At 39.0% G+C, this 24,314-nt stretch overlaps 2 protein-coding genes across 3 annotated transcripts in view; both read left to right on the top strand.

Annotated features, from left to right (window-relative positions):
* MOB1B (MOB kinase activator 1B) overlaps positions 1-8,446 on the top strand; it is a 62,320-nt gene extending 53,874 nt beyond the window's left edge. Inside the window, exons 4-6 of the mRNA XM_082611677.1 lie at positions 1,502-1,635; positions 3,766-3,929; positions 6,950-8,446. Of these exons, the coding sequence (XP_082467803.1) occupies positions 1,502-1,635; positions 3,766-3,929; positions 6,950-7,027 (376 nt within the window). The 3' untranslated portion in view covers positions 7,028-8,446. The remainder of the gene's footprint in view (positions 1-1,501; positions 1,636-3,765; positions 3,930-6,949) is intronic.
* Positions 8,447-17,763: 9,317 nt separating this feature from the next.
* The window catches only part of DCK (deoxycytidine kinase), a 60,990-nt gene continuing 54,439 nt past the window's right edge, over positions 17,764-24,314 (top strand). The window contains exons 1-2 of one of the 2 annotated variants that reach the window (XM_082602945.1): positions 17,764-18,121; positions 22,876-22,991. In XM_082602945.1, the coding sequence (XP_082459071.1) occupies positions 18,031-18,121; positions 22,876-22,991 (207 nt within the window). In that variant the 5' untranslated portion in view covers positions 17,764-18,030. The remainder of the gene's footprint in view (positions 18,122-22,875; positions 22,992-24,314) is intronic. The other variant, XM_082602946.1, reaches the window with a different exon arrangement.

The following is a 24,314-nucleotide window of genomic DNA, read 5'->3' as shown; positions in this document are numbered from 1 at the left end:
ACTCATTAACAAAATGAACATGATTGTGAGACAAATGCAAAAATGTTGAGGCTTCATAACATAAGGGAAAAAACATGGATGAGTTCCTGTCTTTAAATGAAGACTAAGTAATGATGGCCAGAAGTCCTACCATTCACGTTCTCTGTCTCCTAAGAGGCTCAAACAAGAAAAGGCTTAAGTCACACTTGAGACTTTTGTTTTATGTTAGGAAGAATCTCTTGACTGTGGAAGTGATTAAATAGTGGAACAGGATGCCAAGAAATGTTGGGGAATCTCCTCTTGGAGACCTTCGAAGTAGACTTGACATTCATCCCTGTTTCCCAGGGTTAGTGTGCTGTCAGAATATTTATTCAGGTGTATCCTGTTTAAGATTTACTGTTCAAGGTAAGTAACTACGATTAAATAGAAAGCATCCTTGTTATCCTATCTCAAGATACTTTTCATTGTTTAAAATACCCTGTAGTATTTTTCCATTATATTTTCTTCCAGCTCCTTTGCTAGGCTTAATCACCTATCATTATGTCAGTCCAAACTCTGGGACAAGATTATAAAAACACAGTTGATTCAAAGAGAGAAGCTAAGTGGCAGAGGTAACCTTCAGAAACTAAAAAACTAAATGCTAGTTCAGTTTAGATAATTTTGTACATGGAGTTTCAGCTGCATGCTTATTCCTTGTCTTAAAAATCAGGTTGTGGTTGTATGTGTGTGTGTTTGTTTAATTAACTCCACTAGCATTCTATTGTACTGTTTTTACATACTCATTTACAAGCCTGTCTTCTCTACTAGTCTTTTTCCTTGAGAACAGAGTAAGTGTCTTTCATTTTAGTGTCTGTTGTTCAAGAACAGTATTCCTTGACACAGTATTTCTCACATGGTTGGTGAGAAATGTTTATTATACCAAAGGATAGTGTCTGGTTAATACCCAGATACTATAGGCATCTTTATTTGGATTGTCAATTTTCCTCAAAGGCATGTTTAGCTCCTCAACCAAATGTACTCAAATATTGAATCATTCTCTTTTTCATTAATCTTACTTAGGCGCTTCCATGTCATTCTCTAGTCTTAACCCAAAATTTAAAGCCCCAAGTTAAAAAGAATTGTACTGCATAAGGAGAAACGTTTTTTGAGGAAGAAAACAATAATCATAAGGATTAAAGATGGTCATCATAGAAGTGGGAAGTAAACTTAGGGTTTCTACTATGGCAGTTTATACTATGTGTGATTCTAAAATATAACTGCTATGTATGAAGGAAAGCTCACAAAAAATGGGTTTGGTGGGATCTGCTTAGTTTGTATCCTGATAAATGCAAAATAGTCCAATAGCAATTTAAAAATGCTAAATTTAAGTGCCAAATGCAAAAAATCTTTATTTGGAGGAAGAGATTAAAATACATCCTGAATACATTCCTAATAATTAAACATATATATGTAATATAAAAATATACACATTATATATAGGTATACACTGATATTCTGTGTACTTTTTATCTTTCCAATACAGATATGAATATCATTGGGCAGATGGAACAAACATAAAGAAGCCTATTAAGTGCTCTGCACCAAAGTACATTGATTACCTGATGACTTGGGTTCAGGACCAGTTGGATGATGAGACATTATTTCCATCAAAAATTGGTATAGTTGTTTAACTGGGATCCATCATGATTTATCTAATTTCATGTGTTTCTAGGGCTTATTGCCTCTCTATTCCAGGACCCATGTTGGATTACCATACCTATCAAAATATTGCTAATCTTATGTACTTGAAGGTGTCTATCTTTTTCATACCAAGTTTATCATGAACATTAGGTAAACCTCCCTATAATTTTAAACAGTAAGAAGATCGGTATATCTTGGATAGTAACAAATCTGGCCTGTGCTAGGGAAAAAAAAAAACTGTCATTGGGTAAGCAGCCAATATCATCTGCTATAGTCATATCCATTTCTTGTTTAGGAAGGGAGTTTATATGACTTCAAAACAGTTTTACCTTATATTTGTGGCAAAGAGGGCATTTGTATTCATGACCCATGGTGTGAACCTTGCAGGCTGTGAAATCAGGCTAGGTGAGAAGAAAACAAGAAGATTTGACAGGTTGGCCTGTCATCAACTGAGTGACTTTTATATATGCTGACCTTTTAAAGGGCTGACCTTTCAAGTGGAAATTATTTACATTTAGACAGTTCATATGACTTTACTGTGTCAAACTCCTTACAACTGTGTTTTCTGAAAAAATTAAGAATTTGCTCTTTTTCAACTTTTTGACTGTATTTTATGCTTTTTTAGTTTTGGGGAGAAGGATATAGTGGAGGAGACAGCAATGTGTAAATAGTTGTTGTTATGGCTTGTTTTAAACACATTCATTGAATGCTTTAACTACTTTGGAGCCTTTGTAATAAAAGGTCTATTTTTCAAGACTGCATTACTTGTATACATAGTAATGGTTTGGGATAAGTGCCCTCATCTTATCTTTTATCTTCATAATATAATTTTTAACTTTTAATTTTAACCCAATTTCAGGCTTCTAGAAAATTTGTAAGAATTGTGCAATATGATTTATTATTGTGCAGTAATAAGAATTGTCCCTATGTATCCTTCTTCCAGATTTTTTAGTTGCCAACATTTTAACGCATTTGCTTTCTCTCTCTCTCTCTCTCTCCCCCTCCCTCTCCCTCTCCCTCTCCCTCTCTCTCCCTCCTTCCCCACTTCACATTCTTTTCTTTTTCCTGAACTGTTTGAGAGTAAGTTGCAATTATGATGCACCTTTATCTGTATGTGCTTCAATTGTATTTCCTTAGAAAAATCACAGTATAACTGTCAGAATCAGGAAATTAACACCAGTACAATACTACTGTCTAATTTACAAATCTTATTCAGATTTTTCAAAAATTTCCAATAATATCCTTTAGAGCAAAAGAAAATGTTTGACATTTATTTTCATTCAGTGTCATGTCTCTTTAGCCCCCTTTAATGTGGAATATGTGTATTTCTCAGGCTTTTTTGGTCTTTTCATGACACTGACATTTTTGAAGAGTGTAAGCATACTATTTCATATAGTGTCCCTTCATTTTGGGAGACACTTATGTACCCCAAAATGTCTTATGTTTTCTTGTGATCTATAATATTTTTAAATGGGCAGTAGGCAATGTGATGACATTGAACCCAGTAGTACCAGTATTTACCTTGTGTTTTGCCAATCGGGATCATTTAGCCACTTTAACAAAGGATGTAGACTTTTGTATTTTTCTAGTTTTTTATTTGTTTAATGCTGTAAAAATGCTCTAATTCATAAAACAAGTCTCTCTAATTGAGCAGAGACTGCAGCTAATTTCAGGGTAAATGTAGACCTGGTGTAGTAATGAAATAATTTCTATAGAAAAAAATATGAAAATGTATTGCAGGCATTTTAAACAAAACTAAACATAGTAATACATTATTTGTGTTCAGCATAAGAAATCTGAGGATCTGAATATGCATTTTGGTTCCATTACCGTCTTAGACATTCATTTGTTTCATTTTGGTAAAGTGGTGGTATATTAGAGGCCTAAAGGGCTAAACTGAAGACAAATTCTTATTCCACAGAAGCATTGAAGTTTATTTTCATTCATTATATGTTGAGAACTTTTGAAAAGTACAATGGGTATTTTAAGTAGTCATTCATAAATAGTTCTTATTTTCAGCCTTGTCTTGGTCATTTATATTGCCATTTGCTGATAATGCCTTGTTCTCTTCTTGTTAATAGAGGGGGTTGTTTATCTATTTACTAGGTGTCCCGTTTCCGAAAAATTTCATGTCTGTGGCAAAAACTATACTCAAACGCCTCTTTAGGGTTTATGCTCACATTTATCATCAGCATTTTGACCCTGTGATCCAGCTGCAGGAGGAAGCACATCTCAATACATCTTTCAAGCACTTTATTTTTTTTGTCCAGGTAAGTTGGATTAGGAGATCTTTTTTTGCTCAGAAAAAGCAGTTATCTACAGAGTTATGAGGTGAATACTACATCCATACTGTCAGGATAAAATTTGCTATATCTCTCTAGTCTTCATCCTCTTTTTTTTCTGCGGTACGCGGGCCTCTCACTATTGTGGCCTCTCCCGCTGCGGAGCACAGGCTCCGGACGCACAGGCTCAGCGGCCATGGCTCACGGGCCCAGCTGCTCTGTGGCATGTGGGATCTTCCTGGACCGGGGCACGAACCCATGTGCCCTGCATCGGCAGGCGGACCCTCAACCACTGCGCCACCAGGGAAGCCCTAGTCTTCATCCTCTTTAATACTTGCCATGATGATAAAGATTGGCCTTCAGTTTCTGAATTCCATTGCAAATCTACAGTGAATCTGAGAGGTCTTACCTTGGATTTGCTTCAGTTAACAGGCCATAATGGAGCTGCTGAATAAAGAACCTGGCTAGTTTGGTAAACATGTAGATGAACTTGGTCTTGAGCACTCCTACTGCTGTTAACCCTCAATTCCTGTCTGCTCTGGATCTTTTTTTTAGCATACTTTGGCATGGAAATGGACTCTAAATATCATACCTTTTTTCCTCCTGTTTAAAACCATATTCTGAGTAATTTTTGAATTAGGTACTGTCCCATTATTCCAAAGGGGAAAAAAATGTCCCAAAGAGTGTTGAAGTTCCAGAGGTCCATTAATTTTTGATCTGAATCCTTAGTTGACCTCCTCCTCCTTCTCTCTTTATTTCTCAGAGAATGGGCCTTAGAGATGTAGACTAAAAGGAGTGAGGCTATTCTTGTCCTGCTATAATAATTAGAGAGCTAAAAGGTAGGAGTGAAAAAGAGGTAGAAATGCAGAAGCTGAGCAGCTATTTTTCGGTGGAGTTTGGAGAAGTGAGTTGGTAGGCAGGAGAGGTCCAAAGCTTGAATCTGTGTTGTTTTTGTATATCTGTGGGCGTAAACTTATAAATACCTTTCCCATGCTCCATCTCCACAAAGAAAAATGTGTTTATTTTCCCTCTATACACACTCCTCATAATGAGGACACACATTTTGTATCTTAATTTCACCTATATAAACAAATTTTAGGAGATAGTAACTTGCCAAAACTGTTGCCCTGAGCAATTATTTTACTATGGTATCCCATCTGTAGACACCAATAGAAACAAAATGTTATCCTAAAATTTGCATCTGTACTTTGGTTTAGGCAGAACATGATTGCTTGAGGTTTTAGTGGTTTGGGAGAGGATATTCTCCCACCAGAATGTTTAGTTTTACCTTATTATATGATCTTAAAGTACACTGTATCTCCTAACTCCTAGCAAAATAGTAAGGGATTGATATGTTGCATTTACCACATCTGAGCCTAGTTACATCTCAGGACACTGTGACCTTCTTAAAGGTGGGTCCATTAGTTATACAGTATCACCGCTTCTTTGAGTGAGAGTGGCCTCTGCCCTGGGCCTCACAATTTAGAAGTTCTGCTCTGGCCCTTCCCCATACTCCTCCCCACATGGAGTGAGAAGTCCATAGGGCCAAGAACATACCTACATAGATCCCTTCTGGTATGTGTTTGGATACCTGAGATTCAGAATTCCCTGCCCACATGGTCTCAAGTGTATTGCCAGGGTTTGCATGGATCTTTTCCTTTGGTCCGTTCTTTTAAGGGAAGGCCATATCTCTGATAGCCAGACCTAAGGGATAGCCAGATGGCAGCTGTTGGTGAGTGTGTGTGGACATTTCCTTTATAAGCCTGTCAGGGTGTCCACACTCCTGCACGTGAGACCCATTGAAGTACAGGATGGAGCTGCGGTTTGGTAGATCAGGGAGGTTTGCTGAGGGCCAGGGACTGGCTCTCCTCATGTCACGACTTTCCAGTGTAGACTGAGGAGTCTTAAGAATTCTAAATTTGAATCTGCTTTCCTGGCTACTATGGTGTGTTTGTTAAGGTAGGAGAATCGAACATATATAACGATATATTAGCTTAATGTAAAATACAGTAATTTAGTCATGTGATATATATCCATTTGTGCTCTTGGTCCAGACCCCACAAGTCTTAGTGGTAGACTTGCTACTGAGTGCCCCTTAATGCCCTTCTATTACTTACTGCAGTGCTTGGCATGTGATGGATGCTAATAAATGAGTGAAATTGTGAGCTCAGAATGCCCCACTGTGGCAGAATATCAAAAGATCAGAAGTATCAACAGCCACTTTTTTTTTTTTTTTTTTTTTTTTGCGGTACGTGGGCCTCTCACTGTTGTGGCCTCTCCCGTTGTGGATCACAGGCTCCGGACGCGCAGGCTCAGCGGCCATGGCTCATGGGCCTAGCCGCTCCGCGAACAGCCACTTTTTATTAGCCTTATAATTTATAGTTCAGGGGAAATCTGTTCATAATTGAATTTCAGAATGACAGTGGTAGAACTTCTAAAGAAGCACAATTTAAATCCAGGCTTTCTTACTTGTTCTTTACAGGATTTATTTATCATTTGTGGAGTCCACATTATTCATGTTATTCTCATACCACATTATATGGTAGTTTGCAGATACGTTAGTTAATAACATAAACTAACTTTTTTACTCTTCATATAATGCTGAAATTTGCCTGAGATTTTTTTTGATCCCTGCTTGGTTGACTAAATCTAAATGGTGCCCTGGTTATTCTTTTTAACAGGAAGCAGCAACTCCCATTTATTGAGCGTTTACTTTGTGCCAGGGATTACATGAAGTGGTTAACATACAGTATCACATTTAGTCCCCATAATAGTCTTATGAGGTAATTTACCCTAATATTATTACAGATGTAAAATATAATATCAGAAGTGGTTAAGTGATTTACCTAAGACACAGAGGTAGGGAATAGAAAACATTTTCTTGAAAAAAAGATTTGACTTTTATTTACTTTAAAAGCTAATATCCAACAAATGTTAATGGAAATCTGTTTTGGAATGAGATGTAAATAATATGTTTCTGCTATTTCTTCTGCCTTTGTCATACATAGGAATTCAACCTTATTGACAGAAGAGAACTTGCACCACTCCAGGAACTGATTGAAAAACTCACCTCAAAGGACAGATAAAAGGATGCAGATGTGTGCAAATTATTCCTCAAATGAAGCTGTGTGGAGTGAATTTGGATTTTGTTTTATTTTATTTTTATCTTGGTTGTTTTTATGTTAGGTTTGGGGGGCTTGTTTGGGTTCCTTTTTCTTTATCCTGAATAAATGAAACCATATACTATGGCTAGAGGAAGGCAAGAACCATTCTGTATTCAGTTGATAGGGGTAAATTTTGTCTTAGTGGCATACAGTATTTTTTTTAACTTGGGGAATTTTTGATAATATATGTTGAAAGAAATGCTTATTGATTGGACTGCTGATGGATGGGGGTTCTCCATTGTGTACATTGTGGTTGATCTTTGAAGTCCCCAAAAGTCTTATGTTTTCAAGTGCCTTGGCAGGCTCATTTCTGAGGTGCAAAGCACAGACATAGAACTGAACAGGGCTTGAAACAATATTAGGATTACTACCCAGGGCACTTACTGATGCATGTTTCAAAATACCTATTGATAAAAGCCATAGTTTACCTAAATTGGTGATCTCCAGCTTTTACTACATTAAAGAAACACAGTTTGTAAAGGTGTGCATGTAGAGCATAAAAAATTAGTATTTCTTAATTATTTTTGATATTGATAGTAATTCTGTTCAACAGATGATTAAAGTTCTACAAGCAGGTCTTTTCCATCTCTTGATATCTGTGATATTGAAACTTGAAGATGTTGAAATGTAATACCGATTACATTTTGGCTTCTTTCTACACGTTAACTGCACTGTAGGTGTAAAAATTCAGGTTATATATAGGTTTGCCATCTTCAGAGATGATGCTGAACTGTGAGGTTTCTTAGCAATTGCCAAATGAGCCATAAATCTGCAGAATCCCCTTCTACTTTGAAGAGGAGGTGATAGGAGTGTGTGTTTGTTTGCAGGGGGTTAGTTTGAATGGTGCATTATAGATGGGATTAAGTACAGGGAGTCAAGTTCAAGAAAGTCCTTTCTCAAAACTCTTGAATAGAATGGCATGAATATTTTAATCAATATCTTGTAAGCAAAGTCTTAGAGACTTCCTTTTAGGAATCAACTTCCATGAGAAGTTAAACATAAATGACTAATTTTAGATATAGACATAAACATGGAATTTAAGGACTGTTTGGGGAAATTGATCACTTTACAGCATTTCCATTCAGTGAATGGAGCTGGTGTTTGTCTGTCATTTTAAAATGATACAGTACCTTCTTTACTTGTTATAGGCCCAACTTGAAGCATTCTGACTTCTGATTTTTCCACTGTGAAAGGAAATCTTTCTTTGCAGTGATATCAGATAATGAAAGTGCTAAAGTAGTAGTTATTAACTTTTACATTTTTTTTTGCTATGACTTTCTAGTCAACTATTCCCATAAGTAAAAAGTTCAGAAACTTAGTTTTTAAAATAAATGTTAACATTTTTCACTTCAGTTTTACTCTTGCGAAATATCCTTTTTAGACTTCTAGTTTTAATTTTGTCATTTCTGGTAAATCTGTTTCCTTCAGTTAGAAATATATACTCTTCCTTTGTTAGGAGTATATACCTTTTTCCTTGTAGAATAGAAATCTTAGTCTGAAATTGTATAGACTAAAAACAGTAGAAAAGAATCTAAAATGAAATCAGTTTGTTTTTGCCATTAACAAGTAGAATAGTGATACAATTTAATGCCATTACAATTATGATCAGTAGAAACTGCCTTTTTCTCATTTCTAGCAATCATTCTCCAAGTACCAACAGTAGAAAGTAACAGTCTCCTGTTACTCTGCCTGGCAGAGGCAGATATATTGGACATTCATTGGTCATATAAACTGCAATGAGAACTAGCTGATTTCCTTAAAACAAATATATAATATCAGCCACTGTGGGTTGATTCAGAAACAAAATCTGGCATCTAGTGATTTGGGGTCCTATCTATTTAGGCAGATGAAACATATGATTATTCAAATAGTCTTCCAATACTGCATTTGACTTCATATCAACCTAGTAATAAAGGGGTTGCAATAGCCAAGTGTGGAGAGACAAGTGAAACATTGTTTTTGCTCATTTAAGCCTTATACAGTAGTACACTGTACAAATGTTATTATAAATTAATGTTTAGTAGTCGGACTTACTTTTCCACTCTATGTAGATAGGAGTTTCTTATCACTGTGCCAGAATCTCAGGTGCTTGCTTCTGAGTATTCCTTTAAACAGAGGTATTGGGAAGTAAGGAAGTATGTATGTGTATATATATGGTAACAAAGTAGAGACATTCTCCCAGGGAGAGTCCTGGCATCGTGCGTGGTGTTACATGGCTGCAAATAGGGAAACACGAGAGCATGTGAGAAATAACTGACTTAATAAAAAGGTGCTTTGATTCATTTGGTTCCCAGGAGCATTATAGTAAGATGCCTTTTATAAAATAAGGGTCAAATCTTGGTTTTACAACATAGTTTGCTTATAAATGTCTATTGGATTCTTTCCAGATTTCTTAATTTGTAAATAACCAGGATAATGATTTCCCCCCTGCTCTTCATACAGAGATATAAAGCAGAAGTTGGTTTTCTCATCTGCTGATGAAAGCATAAAATAGAAAGTAGTAAGTTAACATAGTATTGTCACAAAGCTTTGGTTAAGTGTTGATAGGAAGCAAGTTTTAGTAATTCTTTTAAATGACGGTGTAATGGAGAGGGAGAGAAATTAATAACAGTGAAAATCTTTCCATTAGCTGTAGGTGGTGCTACTGGCTTTCATTTACTGGCTTGATTATTCTGTTTCCCATAAAAACCATGGCACTAGGTTGCACTAAAACATTAAGTATGTGTTAGCTGGTAGAGGCTTTGGAGGTCAGTTTACCTTAAATTGAAAGATTTTAGATTGCTATCTCTTCCTACCTTTGTCATTTTTAAATGCTAAATGGTCAGCATAAAATTAAGTAGGAAAAGATATGTTTAGTGTATAATATGTCACAGACTGAGTTACTGCCTGGCTTATCAGGAAAGATAAAGCACTACAATCTCTTATATTCAGGAATTACAGATAATGTGGATATTTATATTTTACATGTAATCACCACACTGCATTTTATGTATTAGCATTTTCCTTGCTTAGGGGAAAATAGCAAAATGACAGATTTCTTTTATACCTTTGTGTACACCCTCTCTGAGAGAGTTTTTGATAACCACTGAAATGGTAAAATATGTGAGATAAAATTATTAAGTTGTAGGACTTCCTTTTAAGATAAATAAGTCATACCTTGAACATCTCAAATGAGAGTTGATCTTCAGAGTAGTTTCTTTGGGAGTACTACTTATTCCAGCTATGCTGCAAAGGTGTAATGTTTCTGGAACACTTTCAGCGATGCCTTGAGAATTGGTTTGTGACTATGCAAGAAAATCTGTTTTATCATTTCAGTTGCACCGAAAACTTTTCTGGAAGCTTAATATGACCTATCTCATTCACCAAAACAACTCTACTTTGGCTGTTTTCTTAGAACTAAACTATTAAGGAAGTTCAAAAGAATATGCCATAGGCTCTGAATTAGCAGAAGAGAATGTTTTGAGCACTGATTTGTAACATCATTTAATAAAAAAATAGTTTCCTGATGTCACTGCTTTGAAGTAGGCAGTATTGTTTGGATGTACAAGTTTTATTTTATTTTTTAAATTTAGTTTAATTACCTTACAGTTAAATATAATAGTTTACAAAACCAAAGTCTTTTTCTTATTTTCTATTTTTGGTCCATTTTCCTGATAACTTTTGGATTATATCTTGAGTACTGTAGGGTAGTTTTGATTGAAGGTATATTAAAAATAATGGATCCAATATTTTAGATAGAAGTAGCTTAAGGAAGCAGCAGCCTTTACCTCCATGCTTTTTTTTTTTTAACTTATTTTCACGCAAATGAACAATTTGAATTTAAAGACTGGAGATCATTGTAAAAAGAAATTGGAATACAGTTTATATATTAATTACGCTGAATTTAAGTCTGTGTGTCACAGTAAAATATTTCAAATTGTATAATCATTTCATATGTGATTTATAACTTTAACATTTTGAATGTCTTTTTAAAAGATATGAGACAAGAAGTATATTTGAAAATGTCACTGCATACCAAGAGGAAAACTTAACATATTTTGAAACTTATCTGGGATATTAAAGAATATACCAATTCCTAGAAACACTATTCTAGATCTATACTTTAAGGACCGCTCCTAAAATGATTTAAATATCAGCGTTTTGTCGTAATATTAAGTTTCACCATAGGAATTACAGTTGTTGAGCTATCAGTTTAATGGTATATGAGATAACTATTTAGAGCTAAAGCTATTTCATGATTTAATGGAAAAGTTTAATTTTAAGATATAATAACAATTCTGACTGCAGACAATTTGAATTTTTGAGGCTCTCCTAATTGGCTAATTATAGAGGAAAATTCATTTTGAAGGTATAAAACTATGCTGCATGTCTGCCAGTTGTAGCTGAACTGATACTTAAATTTTGACAAAAGAGAGAAAATACAGATTAAAATACTGAGTACTCTCAGTTTTGCAAGTGTGATACAAATTTCCTTTTCTGCACAGTACTTTTCTGCACATACTACACAGTAGAAAAATTTGGATTAGAATCCTCAAAGATAGTGAAATCACTGGCCTTCCCAAGCTTATGTTTACTTGTCATCTCCTTCTCCTTGGAGGTAAATTACTTCCTTACTGGTGTTGACTTTCCATATACTCCTCCCTCCCCCATCTCACAACACACACACACACACACACACAGACGAAAAGCAAAACAGATTGATTATATAGGTCCTCACTGTTAGTGATTCTGAAGTGATTGCTGTCAATACGTAGGTTGCACCTGGAGTGTTGGATGATACAATTTACATAAGCATTTTTGGTTTGTTTTGGTTGACAGCTTTCTTTAAATTACATCACTGAAGCTGAGATTACTAGAGATATAAATTTAAATCTTTTATTAATATTTAATTTCTGTTATATATTATTAAATTCTTATATGTGTGGGTGTTTCTTACAGGTTTGCAGGTTTTCATTTTTTTTTTTGTTTACTTAATTGTGCAAGTTGTAAAATAGATTCTCGCATTTTCATTTTAAGAACACTTTTCTCCTTAAATTGTTCTGCAGAGATAACTGTTTTTAGAGGAATAGTTTTTTTTGTTGTTGTTTTTTTTTTTTTTTTTTTTGCTGTACGTGGGCCTCTCACTGCTGTGGCCTCTCCCATTGTGGAGCACAGGCTCCGGACGCGCAGGCTCAGCGGCCATGGCTCACGGGCCCAGCCGCTCCGCGGCATGTGGGATCCTCCCAGACCGGGGCACGAACCCCTGTCCCCTGCATCGGCAGGGGGACACTCAACCACTGCGCCACCAGGGAAGCCCAGGGGAATAGTTTTTTACAGCCACTAAATTGTATTAGTTATTTTTGTACATGCATTACTAGGGTGGTAAGGACACTAATCTTGTGGGGAAAACTTAAATTTGTTTTATTTGAACTTTCCCTATACATTATTACTAAAAATTATCTAGGAACAGCAACATGAAATCTAGGTTGAGAGAGAATACAATAAACATGAGAATACTTAAAGTTTTAATAGAATCATTTCTAAGGACAAAACCAGAAGAATACTGCCAGTGCCATAAATGGAAGCGTGAGGCAGCATTTACACTGTGCAACTGTTGCAGAGAATGAGTAAGACAGGATCCTGCGCTAATGGAGATGGACAATTTCTCTCTATTAAAGTAGCTGAATCTAAAACATGAAATGCAACATGGGGGCTATATTGTAAACTGTGCCAAGATTACTCAAATTGTAGCTACTTTTGATCAGACTTCAACTATTCTATCGTTTTTGTTTTAAAAGGGGATACTGAGGGAATTCCCTGGCAGTTCAGTGGTTAAGACTTGGCGCTTTCACTGCTGGAGGCCCAAGTTCTATCCCTGGTCAGGGAACTAAGATCTCACAAGCCATGTAGTGCGGCAAAAACTAAAAAATAAAAGGGGATACTGAATGTCAGAAAATCTGTAATATGTTATAATTGAGAGATGTAAATAATGTATACAGACTTGTATGTGATGGGGATTGGAAATATTTAAATTCTAGGGTTTTTTTTCTTTAAAGGAAGAAACTGAATGTTTATTTTAAAAATAATAAATAGTTATGTTTGGCCATGAATCCTGACTTTGCATTACTGTTTATTTTTGCTGTAGGTGTTCCCACACTTCACAGATTCCTAGAGAAATATTGAAGGGTATGTGAAATATGTTGAACATTCAAAACTTGTTAGGCATTATTTTTTATAATGCTCACAACAACCCTGGAAGTTAGTGGCTCAGTGTCTTCTATACTAGAAAACTAAAGTTTAGAAATTATAGAAGTCACTGATTAGGGCTAGGGTGTGAAAACCCAAATATGCTTGACCTTGAGGCCAGTGGTTTTGTTTATTTTCTTTAAATATACTATTACCATGAGAATAATTAGCAAAATAATTATTTGTTCACCTTTCCATTAAGCTTTTATCTAATATTTTGTCTTCATTACAGACTATTAAAGAATACAGTATGGGAGAATCCTCATTTTACCCTGATACCTAAGTTCCAAAAGGAAATGTGTATTTTAGAGTATTCTTAGAGTATCATTATTTAGAGGTATTTATGTTTAGAGGAAATTGTGTTGAGACCATTAGGTTGAGAGTATTTTGATGGTAGTAGCCATAGTTGCCCAGTGTCACTAATTGGTATTTGAGATGAAGACTAGGAGTAGAAAATGCTAGTCCATGCTGATGTGGACTGTGTCTGCATGCTTTGCTTCTAATGTACTGAATTTATATGGTTCTTTATAATATTGTATGGAATGATGCATTTTGGTAACAGGTTCTAAATTATTTCTTTAATGCTTGAACAGCCATGCTTCATAGATACTGTTACAAACAGCATAATGATTATAGTGTCATGTTTTCTTGATGACTTAAGTTCACCTTTACAAGTATGCAGCAAAGTATAGGTTCCTTTGCTAAGGAGCTATATAGGGCTGCTGGCTTGCTCCTATGCCCTGCTAGTATGTTATTTTGCTGCCATACTTCAGACTTGCTGGAAGCACTCTGACTCCCAATCTTGCTGTTATGATGGCTTCTGCATCCTTGCGTTTTCTAGGCAGTAATGAAGGTTGCAAGTAGAAATTTAAAAGCAAGTTTATTAAGTTGATAAATATCCTTTTACAGAAGTTGTTGGGTTGGTGTACACAAATGCAGGGCCCGTGTAACCACTACTTATCAATGTTCAAGGCCTCTTATTTTTTCAGCCTTTGTTCTCATTTTCTCAGTTGGTTTAGAGTTTTATTTATTTATTTATTTGGCTGTGCTGGGTCTTAGTTGTGGCACACGGAAATTTTTTTTTTTTTTTTTAGTTGCGCATGTGGGCTTTTATTTGGGGCATGCGGGATCTAGTTCCCTGACCAGGGATCGAACCTGCGCCCCCTGCATTGGGAGCTCGGAGTCTTAACCACTGGACCACCAGGGAAATCCCTAGAGTTTTCTTAATAAACTTGTATGTTATCAGTTAGGAGACACTGTCTCATTCTTTAGTTATACCAGCATTCCCGCTGGAGAAAAGGAATTCCTAAATTGAAGGAGTAGTAAAATTTCTGGGAAGGAAGGGTTAAGATGGTAGCATGCTCACACCGGATTGAGTGCTCTAATACGGAGGTCCGCAGCCTTTTTGGCACCAGGGACCGGTTTTGTGGAAGACAATTTTTCCACAGACAGGGGACGGGGGAGCGGGAGTGGGGATCAGGCGGTAATGTGAGCAATGGGGAGTGATGGGGAGTGGCAGATGAAGCTTCCCTTGCTCACCTGCCATTCACCTCCTGCTGTGCAGCCGGGTTCCTAACAGGGGGTTGGGGACCCCTGCTCTAATACCCTGTATTTTATCTGTAATTCCAAAATCTGAAACGCTCAGAAAACAAAGTATTTTCTTGAATTCACTGCAAACTTAACCTGATCTGAGGTTAATAGTCTTTATTCTACTTAATGTGAAAACATGTTTCACTGCAAAATGTTAGTATACTTAACACTTTGGCAGTAGGGTGAGGAATGGTTACATAATATATGTGGTATATAATTATATTTCTTTTCTAAATTCCAAAATTAAAAAAAAATTATTTACTTGGTTGTGCTGGGTCTTAGTTGTGGCAGGTGGGCTCCCTAGTTGTGGCAGGTGGGCTCCTTAGTTGTGGCATGCAAACTCTTAATTGTGGCATGCATGTGGGATCTAGTTCCCGGAGCAAGGATTGAACCCAAGGTCCCTGCATTGGGAGCGCGGAGTCTTATCCACTGCGCCACCAGGGAAGTCCCATAAATTCCAAAATTTTAAAAATTCTGAAACAGAGTTGACTACAAGAGTTTCAGATAAGGGGTTGTGGACAAAAATCAGGGAGGTACTTTTGAGAGTGCTTTTCTCTAGTCTCTTTCTTGTGTTATCGACTGGTTATGCACCATAATGGGAAATTATGCTGAAATTGATGTAAAAAGAGCTAGGTTTCCTGTTTCCCCATTTGTATTTTTGAGGTACACTCTTCAGCTAGGAGGAACTCAAGTTCTCACAGCCAGACACTGGCAGAACTGGGATTTGAAACCAGTCTTTAATTTTCCAGTGCTTAAACTCTCAATCACTGCACTATACAGGTACTTCTTTTGTGGTTTTTGTTTTTGTTTAGTTGTTTTTTGTCTGGTTTGGTTTGGTGGAGGGGGAACCACACTTGGAGATTTCTAATCCTCAGCCTCAAACATCTTTGTCAGATCCACATGGGACTTACTGAGTTCCACTTTCCTCCTGTTGAAGGTCTCAGAGACTTACCTTGCCTTATTACTCTCTCAGTAGCTGCCAAAACCCTTACCATTACATGCTTTTTTCCCCCAAGTATGGGTGTGGAATATAATACTTAGTAGCAGGAATTCCCTGGCAGTCCAGTGGTTAGGACTTTGAGCTTCCACTGCTGGGGGCCTGGGTTTGATCCCTGGTTGGGGAACTAAGATCCCGCAGTCTGCTCAGTGGGACCAAAAAACAATAAAACAAAAACCTAGTAGCTTCCCCAGCTTCCTTTCCATCCCCATGACAAGTATTCAGGCCTTTTTCATTTCAAGGATCCTGCTACTAATTACTGTGGGGATAAACAAAAGTAATATACATAAAATACTACCATAATGAAATAGGGAATTTACAAAAAATGATTTTTTCTGTTTTCATCCTAGAGTTCCCCATGGAATCACATTTTGATTTCTGCCTTCTATTTCTGAGAACAGATTCACCATTTACCCCCTTCTTCTTACTGCACCTTTTGATGCATTTCAGGTCTGATGTTGGTTGTAAGGTAGAAAGGAATAATAGGGCCTTTGGTTTATGTAGACAATTTGAACTTGGGAACTTCCAGACTGGGGAGTGGCCTGTTTACTAGGTCTTTACCATGATTAAAAATGAATTCCTCTGGGCGTTTCTACACTGCATTTGTCCCCTGCTAGATGAGTCATCTAGCAGAGGACATGGCACATAAGAAGGCATTCAAAAATTCAACATACATTTGTTAACTCTGTGCTAGGTGTAGGGTATGCAGATTTAATTAAGCTTATAGTCATGCTGAACAGAAACCTACCCAGTGTGGTAACTTCTTCACAGCATTGTAGGGCAGAGAAATTTTCCCTCTTCAGGTGCTGGTCTAATAATGAAATTGACATAAGATTAACAGGAGAAAAACATTTAATTACATACGGGAGCCCCATAAAAATGTAAGACTCAATGAAATGACTAAAGCAGGAAGCTTTTATATCTTTTAGACAAAGAAACAATACATTTGTGATGAATTGACAAGACGAAGGGGTTTGGGCCTGGTGTAGTAAATTGTTGAAGCAGTAACAAGGTTTATTTATCCAGCCTTCTCTGCCCTAAATTCCCAGTCTCTGGCGATAGGATGCCTTCTACCCTCCTGGTACAGGGAAGGTAACTTTTATATGGGAGAGTTAGCCCCCGCCTTCAGGAGGAACAAAGGATGGTCAGAGTGTCCTTATTTAATTCAAAGTAATATGCCAAAGTGGCAAATTTGGGGTGGCACCTTCTGCTCCCCTTCAGCATAAATGGGGCATCCAAATCAGGATATGAGAGATCAGAAAAGGCTTCCTGTGGTGTGGCATCTGAATACTTCAATTCCCATCCCAGTTCCACTCACGCTGACTTTGAGACTTTCAACATCCCTCCTCAGTGCCTGTTTCCTCACTGATAAATGGGGCTCATGGTAGGATCTCTGGCACTTGATTGCTAGTTAAGCAATGAAAAACGTTCAAAATAATGTCTGGCACACAGTAAGACTGCAGTACATTCCCAACGCCACCTGGCCTGATGATAGCCTCCAGGCTGCGAACACAGGGTAATGTGTTTGGTATTCTACTACTCACTGCCTCACCCTTGACAAGTTCAAAGTTTCAAGTCCAACTCGCTCCAGACGCTCAGAACCCACAAACCCCACGGGACAAACGAGTTCCCCAAAGCCCGGCCCACTCCTGGTGACGAGGGCAGGTGGCGACCTCTACCCTCGAGCGCCTTTCGTCCTTGGGCACCCGCCGGGATTCCCACAAGATTCAGGGAACGCTCCCTGCCACCGCCTTCTGGGCAGAGATGCGCCTGCGCGCGCGCGGCCCCGCCCCCCCCGCTCCCCGTGACCCTTCGTGCTGGGCGCGCACGCAGGGGCCCCGCGCAAGGCGGGCTCTGGCGGAGGGGCCCAGGAGGGATCAAAGGTTTAGGGGAAGGCGGGGGCGTGGCTTCCCCGCTGGGCGGGCGGCCACTTCACAGTCCCGCCTCCGTCGGCAGCTTCAGCCGCGCGCCAAAATCAAACCCGGGTACCCGCCGGCCAGAGACCCTGCTGTTCAAGGAGAGCTCCGCGGCGGCGTCGGCCCAGTCGCGCACACCTTCGGCCACCTCCCAGCCCTCCCTGCCCGACGCGCTCGGGGCCGCCACAAGACGAGGCATGGCCACCCCACCCAAGAGGAGCTGCCCATCTCCCGCGGCCAGCTCTGAGGGGACCCGCATCAAGAAAATTTCCGTCGAAGGGAACATCGGTAAGGAGCCTCGGGAAGTGTTGGTCCCAAAGCAGGGGTAGTCGCGGCAGCGGCGGCTGAAGCGCCCCTTCGCTTCATCCCTGCTGCTCCTCATTGAGGGCTTTCCTCCCAGCCTGCTCCTGTGCTTGCAGACGCGCCCTCAAATTCCCCAGCCGCCGAAAGCACCCGTCTCTTGCCTCTCCAGCTTCCCTCCCGTGCCACGAGGGTGTTCGTGACCCCTGGGCGTCTGGCGGTGGGCCTAGGCCTGCGGGCCTTGTGAGGCGTGCTTGGGGTCCCTTTCATCCTCTTTGTTTGGGAAGGGTTTTTTTTTGGATGTGTCTGGTATGTCATTTCTTGAGGTGCAATATACATGTTAAAGGATCCCTTTTTAGGTATACCCCTCTATGAGGTTTGACAAACATACAATGTTTTACTACCACCAAGATCAAGATTCAGAACATTTCCATCCCTGCAGAAAGTTCCCTCTTGCTTCTTTATAGTCAGTCTCCTCTCCATTTCTATCCCCTGGCAAGCAGTGATCTGATTTCTAATCCTGTAAGTTTTGCCTTTTGCAGAATGTCATATAAATGGATTCATAGAGTATGTAGCCTTTTGTGTCTTGCTTCTCTAGTTTACCATAATGCTTCTACATTTATTCATGTTGCTTGTATCTGTGGTTTGTTCTTTTTTGTTTCTGAGTAGTATTCCACTGCACGGATATACCACAGTTTCTCTCTCCCAATTGTGGACATTTGGATTGTTTCCAGTATTTAGATTATGAATAAAACTGCTGTAAACATTCAAGTACAAGGAAAGAATTTTTAAATGATCTTAGCGGAAGGAGTTCCTCACTCCCTACCCAACATCCAAGTAAACATTGTGTTATGATTCAAAGACCACTGCTATTTCTGTTCTTAACCCAGACGTCATTTTGCAAGATACATGAGAACTTCCGATTCTTCTCTGTTTCCTACCACAGGAAACCTATGCCTGGTACTTCCTGTTTTGGTAGGATTTTGTTTTTTTTGGTTCCAAGTTAGGTACTGGCCATTCATGCATACAGCAAATTTTAATTCTTACCATGCTGAAACACTTGTACTTCTTTAAAAAGGCAAGGCAGGGGCTTCCCTGGTGGCGCAGGGGTTGAGAGTCCACCTGCCGATGCAGGGGACACGGGTTCGTGCCCCAGTCCGGGAAGATCCCACATGCCACGGAGCGGCTGGGCCCATGAGCCATGGCCACTGAGCCTACGCGTCCGGAGCCTGTGCTCCGCAACGGGAGAGGCCACAACAGTGAGAGGCCCGCGTACCAAAAAAAAAAAAAAAAAAAAAAAAAAAAAAAAAAAAGGCAAGGCAAACAGGTGCTTTAGCAGCATTCCAAGGAATAGAAAAAGCTGAACACACCCTCAAAGAGGACATCTTGTTTCATTGCTCCAATATTAAGGCACCAGTGGGAAAGATCAATGGAATAGACTCTCATTTCTTCTTAGCTGGATAAGTTCTTTGAAGGTGAATGTTTACTAGTATGATTCCTCACAGCTACTTACTGGATATAGAAGACCATGTATCAAGACAGGAGAAAGTAGATGAACAAAACCTTTCAAAAGTAAATTTGAATGAACAACGTCTCAGATTTATACCACAATCCCTTCCCTTTCCTAAATCCACTGAAGCAATGTATCATATCTGGAAATTTACTTCCTTCCAAGCATCTTTAATCTTCTCAGCACGTAAAATAATTTCCTAATATGTCACCCCCTCTCCAGTTTCTCAAAATTCTTCCAGAGCAGTCTTTCAGTATACAAATGTGATTGTGTTATCCCTTGCTTAAGATTCTCTGACCTCCCCATTACCTACACTGGAAGGAGCTGCAAACTGATGGCCTGCATTTACACAATATTGGCCTGCCCAAATTAGAAAAAAGCATTTTTTATTAGTTGCTAGCATTTACAAATGTTGAGATTTCCCATAAACATCTAGATTCTTGGCTTCTCTTGAAAAATCTGAAGATCTGGTAGCACTGTGTTTCTGTAAGAGAACCATTTGCTCTTTAGATGGGATATGTCACTTACCACTTAACTGTTTTCCCTGACACTGCAGCTTTGTCATTTGCTGTTTATTAATGCTCTTATACTGTTGTTTATGTGCCCTCCGCCTTATTTGCCAGACCCAAATAAGCTATATATGTACAAATTGCTAATCTGTGTATAGAAGACTGTTTCATGATTCCTCTATTTTCTAAAAATTTGAACTTTAACTGGTCATTTTCATTTCATACTCATGTAACTTGTTTTCTCATGTTCTCTAACTAAAATACTCTCTTATGTTAGATTTTGGAGTCCTTACCTACTTCTCATCTTAATGGTCTGTATAGAATGATTTTTGGCATCATTATGCCTACTTGGCATTAATAATTTTGTTAGGTCCCATGACGTTTTAAAGTATTAACATCAGTGTCCTTGGTTCTTGTTCTCCTTTGCCTTCCTAGAATTTTATTAATTAGCTTATTTTCAAGCTCTCCATTTCCTCCCCAAAAGTTAAGGAACTGGATATTAGTCTGATTGGGAACTGCAGGTAACTATTTTTACACTGCTTGAACTAAAGAGTAATTTTAGAGAGTAACTGTTATTACTCTTAAAATTTCAGAGTATGACCACATGAACTTTTTCTGTTTGTAAGCAGTATCAGAAGAAAGCTGAATGCTCTAGCCTTAAGTGCTTTCAGACTCTAGCTGATGGCTGGTGTTTTAATGTGTTCCTTGGGTGCTCTTTCTGAACATCATGTTTTCCTTCCTTCTTCCATCTAGCTCAGTGAATGTCTGGTAAACGTTTTACATGCTTCCATTCACTTCTTCTAAATGGCTTACAGTTTCTGTGCTTACCCTCTTCACATGAAATCTGTGGTCCACCAGTGTTTTTCCTATGATTAAACCTCATGGTCATCTAGTTTATCCTTAAAAGTTTTTTGCCTGTCCTCTGGTGGTAATATGACTTTTGTGTTTTGCTTCTTAACTCTTCTCTCTGTGTTACCTTCTGATTGACCCTCCCTCTTTTTTTTTTTTCTTTTCTATCGACGTTTGTAATGTTTTAGGTTTGATTATAGTTCTTCAAGTCAAAGGTGAGTTCTTTTTGCCCTCTTTGGATCCAGTTTATAAGGAAGAGGAGGCTTTGCTTCAGTTGCTTTTTTTATATGTTTATCTATGTGCGTGTGCATTTGTATTCATATATATATATATAGAGAGAAAACATCATGCTGACCAGAGATGACTAATATAATCACATTTGGTGACTTCATGTAGGAAGGGTGTGGTGGTCATTAAGAGTATTGTTAAACCCTGTCAAATTCTAGGTCAAGACTTTTCCTACTATTAAATTGAATGAATTCCCAGATATATATATATATTTTTTTGCGGTACGTGGACCTCTCACTGTTGTGGCCTCTCCCGTTGCAGAGCACAGGCTCCGGATGCGCAGGCTCAGCGGCCGTGGCTCACGGGCCTATCTGCTCCGCGACATGTGGGATCTTCCCAGACTGGGGCAGGAACCCGTGTTCCCTGCATTGGCAGGCGGACTCTCAACCACTGCGCCACCAGGGAAGCCCTCCCAGATAATTTTAAAATAGTGAATATAATGTCTTGGTTACACCCAAACTGTTTTCTTTTTTTCCTTCTAGATATCTCAGAAACTAGTGAACGATCAGGTAGAATGAAGTCTGTACAACTTTTTTTTTTTTTTTTTAAGGAGTTTGATAGAGTGCACAGAACCATAAAAGTGAAGCAGAAAAAACATGGCTGTTGCTTGTAGGAAGTGTTTTGCAAAAATATTTTTATAGTTTCTGTTAGCCATAGTGTTGTATGATAATTAGTGTCATATAATAATAATCATATTATTTCCCATCCTAAAACTCTGGGAATTGGATGCTTTTTTTTTTTTTCTGGCCACACTGCTTGGCTTGTTGAATCTTAGTTCCCCGACCAGGGATTGAACCCTGGCCCTCGGCAGTGAGAGCTCAGAGTCCTAACTACTGGACCACCAGGGAATTCCCTGGCGGCATCTTTATATTAATTTTGTGGTTTATTTGGTTGTTTCTAGATTGGTTTTAGATAGGAAAAACCTGAGTTTGTTTGTAAACTGAATGAATAGAGCCAGTAGAGAGGAAAATTTTGAAAATGCAAGAGCCTGGAATGACTGTCACTGTTGTGATGGTTTACTTATTTATCACAGCAGTTTCCATGAGGAGGGTATTATTATTACAGTCTCCATTGTATTATGAGGAAACAGGCTCTGAGAGGTTCAGTGACTTGCCCAAAATTACATACCTAATTAAGTGGGAGAATAGCCTTAACCACTTTCCACAGTTATCTCTGTTTTGTTAAGGAAAGTAAGTCTAGGACTAGAATTTTTACTTTTTTTTTTTTTTTTTTTTTTTGCGGGATCTTAGTTCCCCGACCAGACCAGGGATGGGACCCATCCCCCCTGAATTGGAAGTGTGGAGTTCTAACCACTGGACCTCCAGGGAATTCCCTAGAATTTTAAAAATTCTGTTCCATGGCTTTGGTAAACTAAAAGCAGTAACAAACAAGTGAGCTTAATACAGGTGGGCAGGGATCCTTTTACTTTTCATTTAAGTAAAGTCTAAAAGAGAAAGTTTAGAAAATCAAATGCTTTTCTTTTTTGTATTGTTTGCTATTATAAATTTTGTAAAAGCTGATGGCTGTCTTGGCATTTTTTTCCTGATAAATTTCCTTCCTCAGTTTCACTTTTCCTCTCACAACAGCTGCGGGGAAGTCAACATTTGTGAATATCCTTAAAAAAGTCTGTGAGGATTGGGAAGTGGTTCCTGAACCTGTTGCCAGGTGGTGCAATGTTCAAAGTACTCAGGATGAATTTGAGGTATGAAAATAAACTTTATTTAATAAAATAAAAAATCTTGATTTAGAGAACAGTTGTATTCTTGGATTTTGTTTTGTTTTGTTTTGTTTCCTTTTGCAATAAAACTTTCAAATATAGGGCTTCCCTGGTGGCACAGTGGTTAAGAATCCTTCTGCCAGTGCAGGGAGCACGGGTTCAAGCCCTGGTCCTGGAAGATTCCACGTGCCACGGAGCAACGAACTACTGTTCGTTGTACACTGTTCGTTGTACGCCTGTACGCCACAACTACTGAGCCTGTGCTCTGGAGCCCGCAAGCCACAACTACTGAGCCCGTGTGCCTAGAACCTGTGCTCCACAGCAAGAGAAGCCACTGCAATGAGAAGCCCGCACACTGCAATGAAGAGCATCCCCTGCTCGCCACAACTGGAGAAAGCCTGCACGCAGCAGCAAAGACCCCACGCAGCCAAAAATAAATAAATTTAAAAACAAACAAACAGACTTTCAAATATAGCTCTAGGTCTGTATCTTCATTTGGGCAGTAGTTACGTGGAAGTATATATATATGTATAACACGCATTGAACTATGCACTTAAGCTTATGCACTCCATTGCATCTAAGTAGAATTTTTAAAGTTTTGAAAAATTAATTAAAATGTTGGTTTTTTTTTTTTTTTGCGGTATGCGGACCTCTCACTGTTGTGGCCTCTCCCGTTGCGGAGCACAGGCTCCGGATGCACAGGCTCAGCGGCCATGGCTCACGGGCCCACCCGCTCCGCAGCATGTGGGATCTTCCTGGACCGGGGCATGAACCCGTGTACCCTACATCGGCAGGTGGACTCTCAACCACTGTGCCACCAGGGAAGCCGAAAATGTTTTTTTATTTATTTTTTTAAAAGAAGATGTTGGGGGTAGGAGTTTATTAATTAATTAATTAATTTTTGCTGTGTTGGGTCTTTGTTTCTGTGCAAGGGCTTTCTCTAGTTGTGGCAAGCGGGGGCCACTCTTCATCGTGGTAAGTGGGCCTCTCACTATTGCAGCCTCTCTTGTTGCGGAGCACAGGCTCCAGACGCGCAGGCTCAGCGGCCATGGCTCACGGGCCCACCCGCTCCGCGGCATGTGGGACCCTCCCAGACCAGGGCTCGAACCCGTGTCCCTTGTATTAGCAGGCAGATTCTCAGCCACTGCGCCACCAGGGAAGCCCAATTAAAACGTTTTTAAAAAATCTAATTGGGGCTTCCCTGGTGGCACAGTGGTTGAGAGTCCACCTGCCGATGCAGGGGACACAGGTTCGTGACCCGGTCTTGGAAGTTCCCACATGCCGTGGAGCGGCTGGGCCCGTGAGCCA

The sequence above is a fragment of the Mesoplodon mirus genome (assembly GCF_964341445.2).
Source record: "Mesoplodon mirus genome assembly, chromosome: 2".
Taxonomy (NCBI): Eukaryota; Metazoa; Chordata; class Mammalia; order Artiodactyla; family Ziphiidae; genus Mesoplodon; species Mesoplodon mirus.
This window is presented reverse-complemented; position numbering and strand designations above follow the sequence as displayed.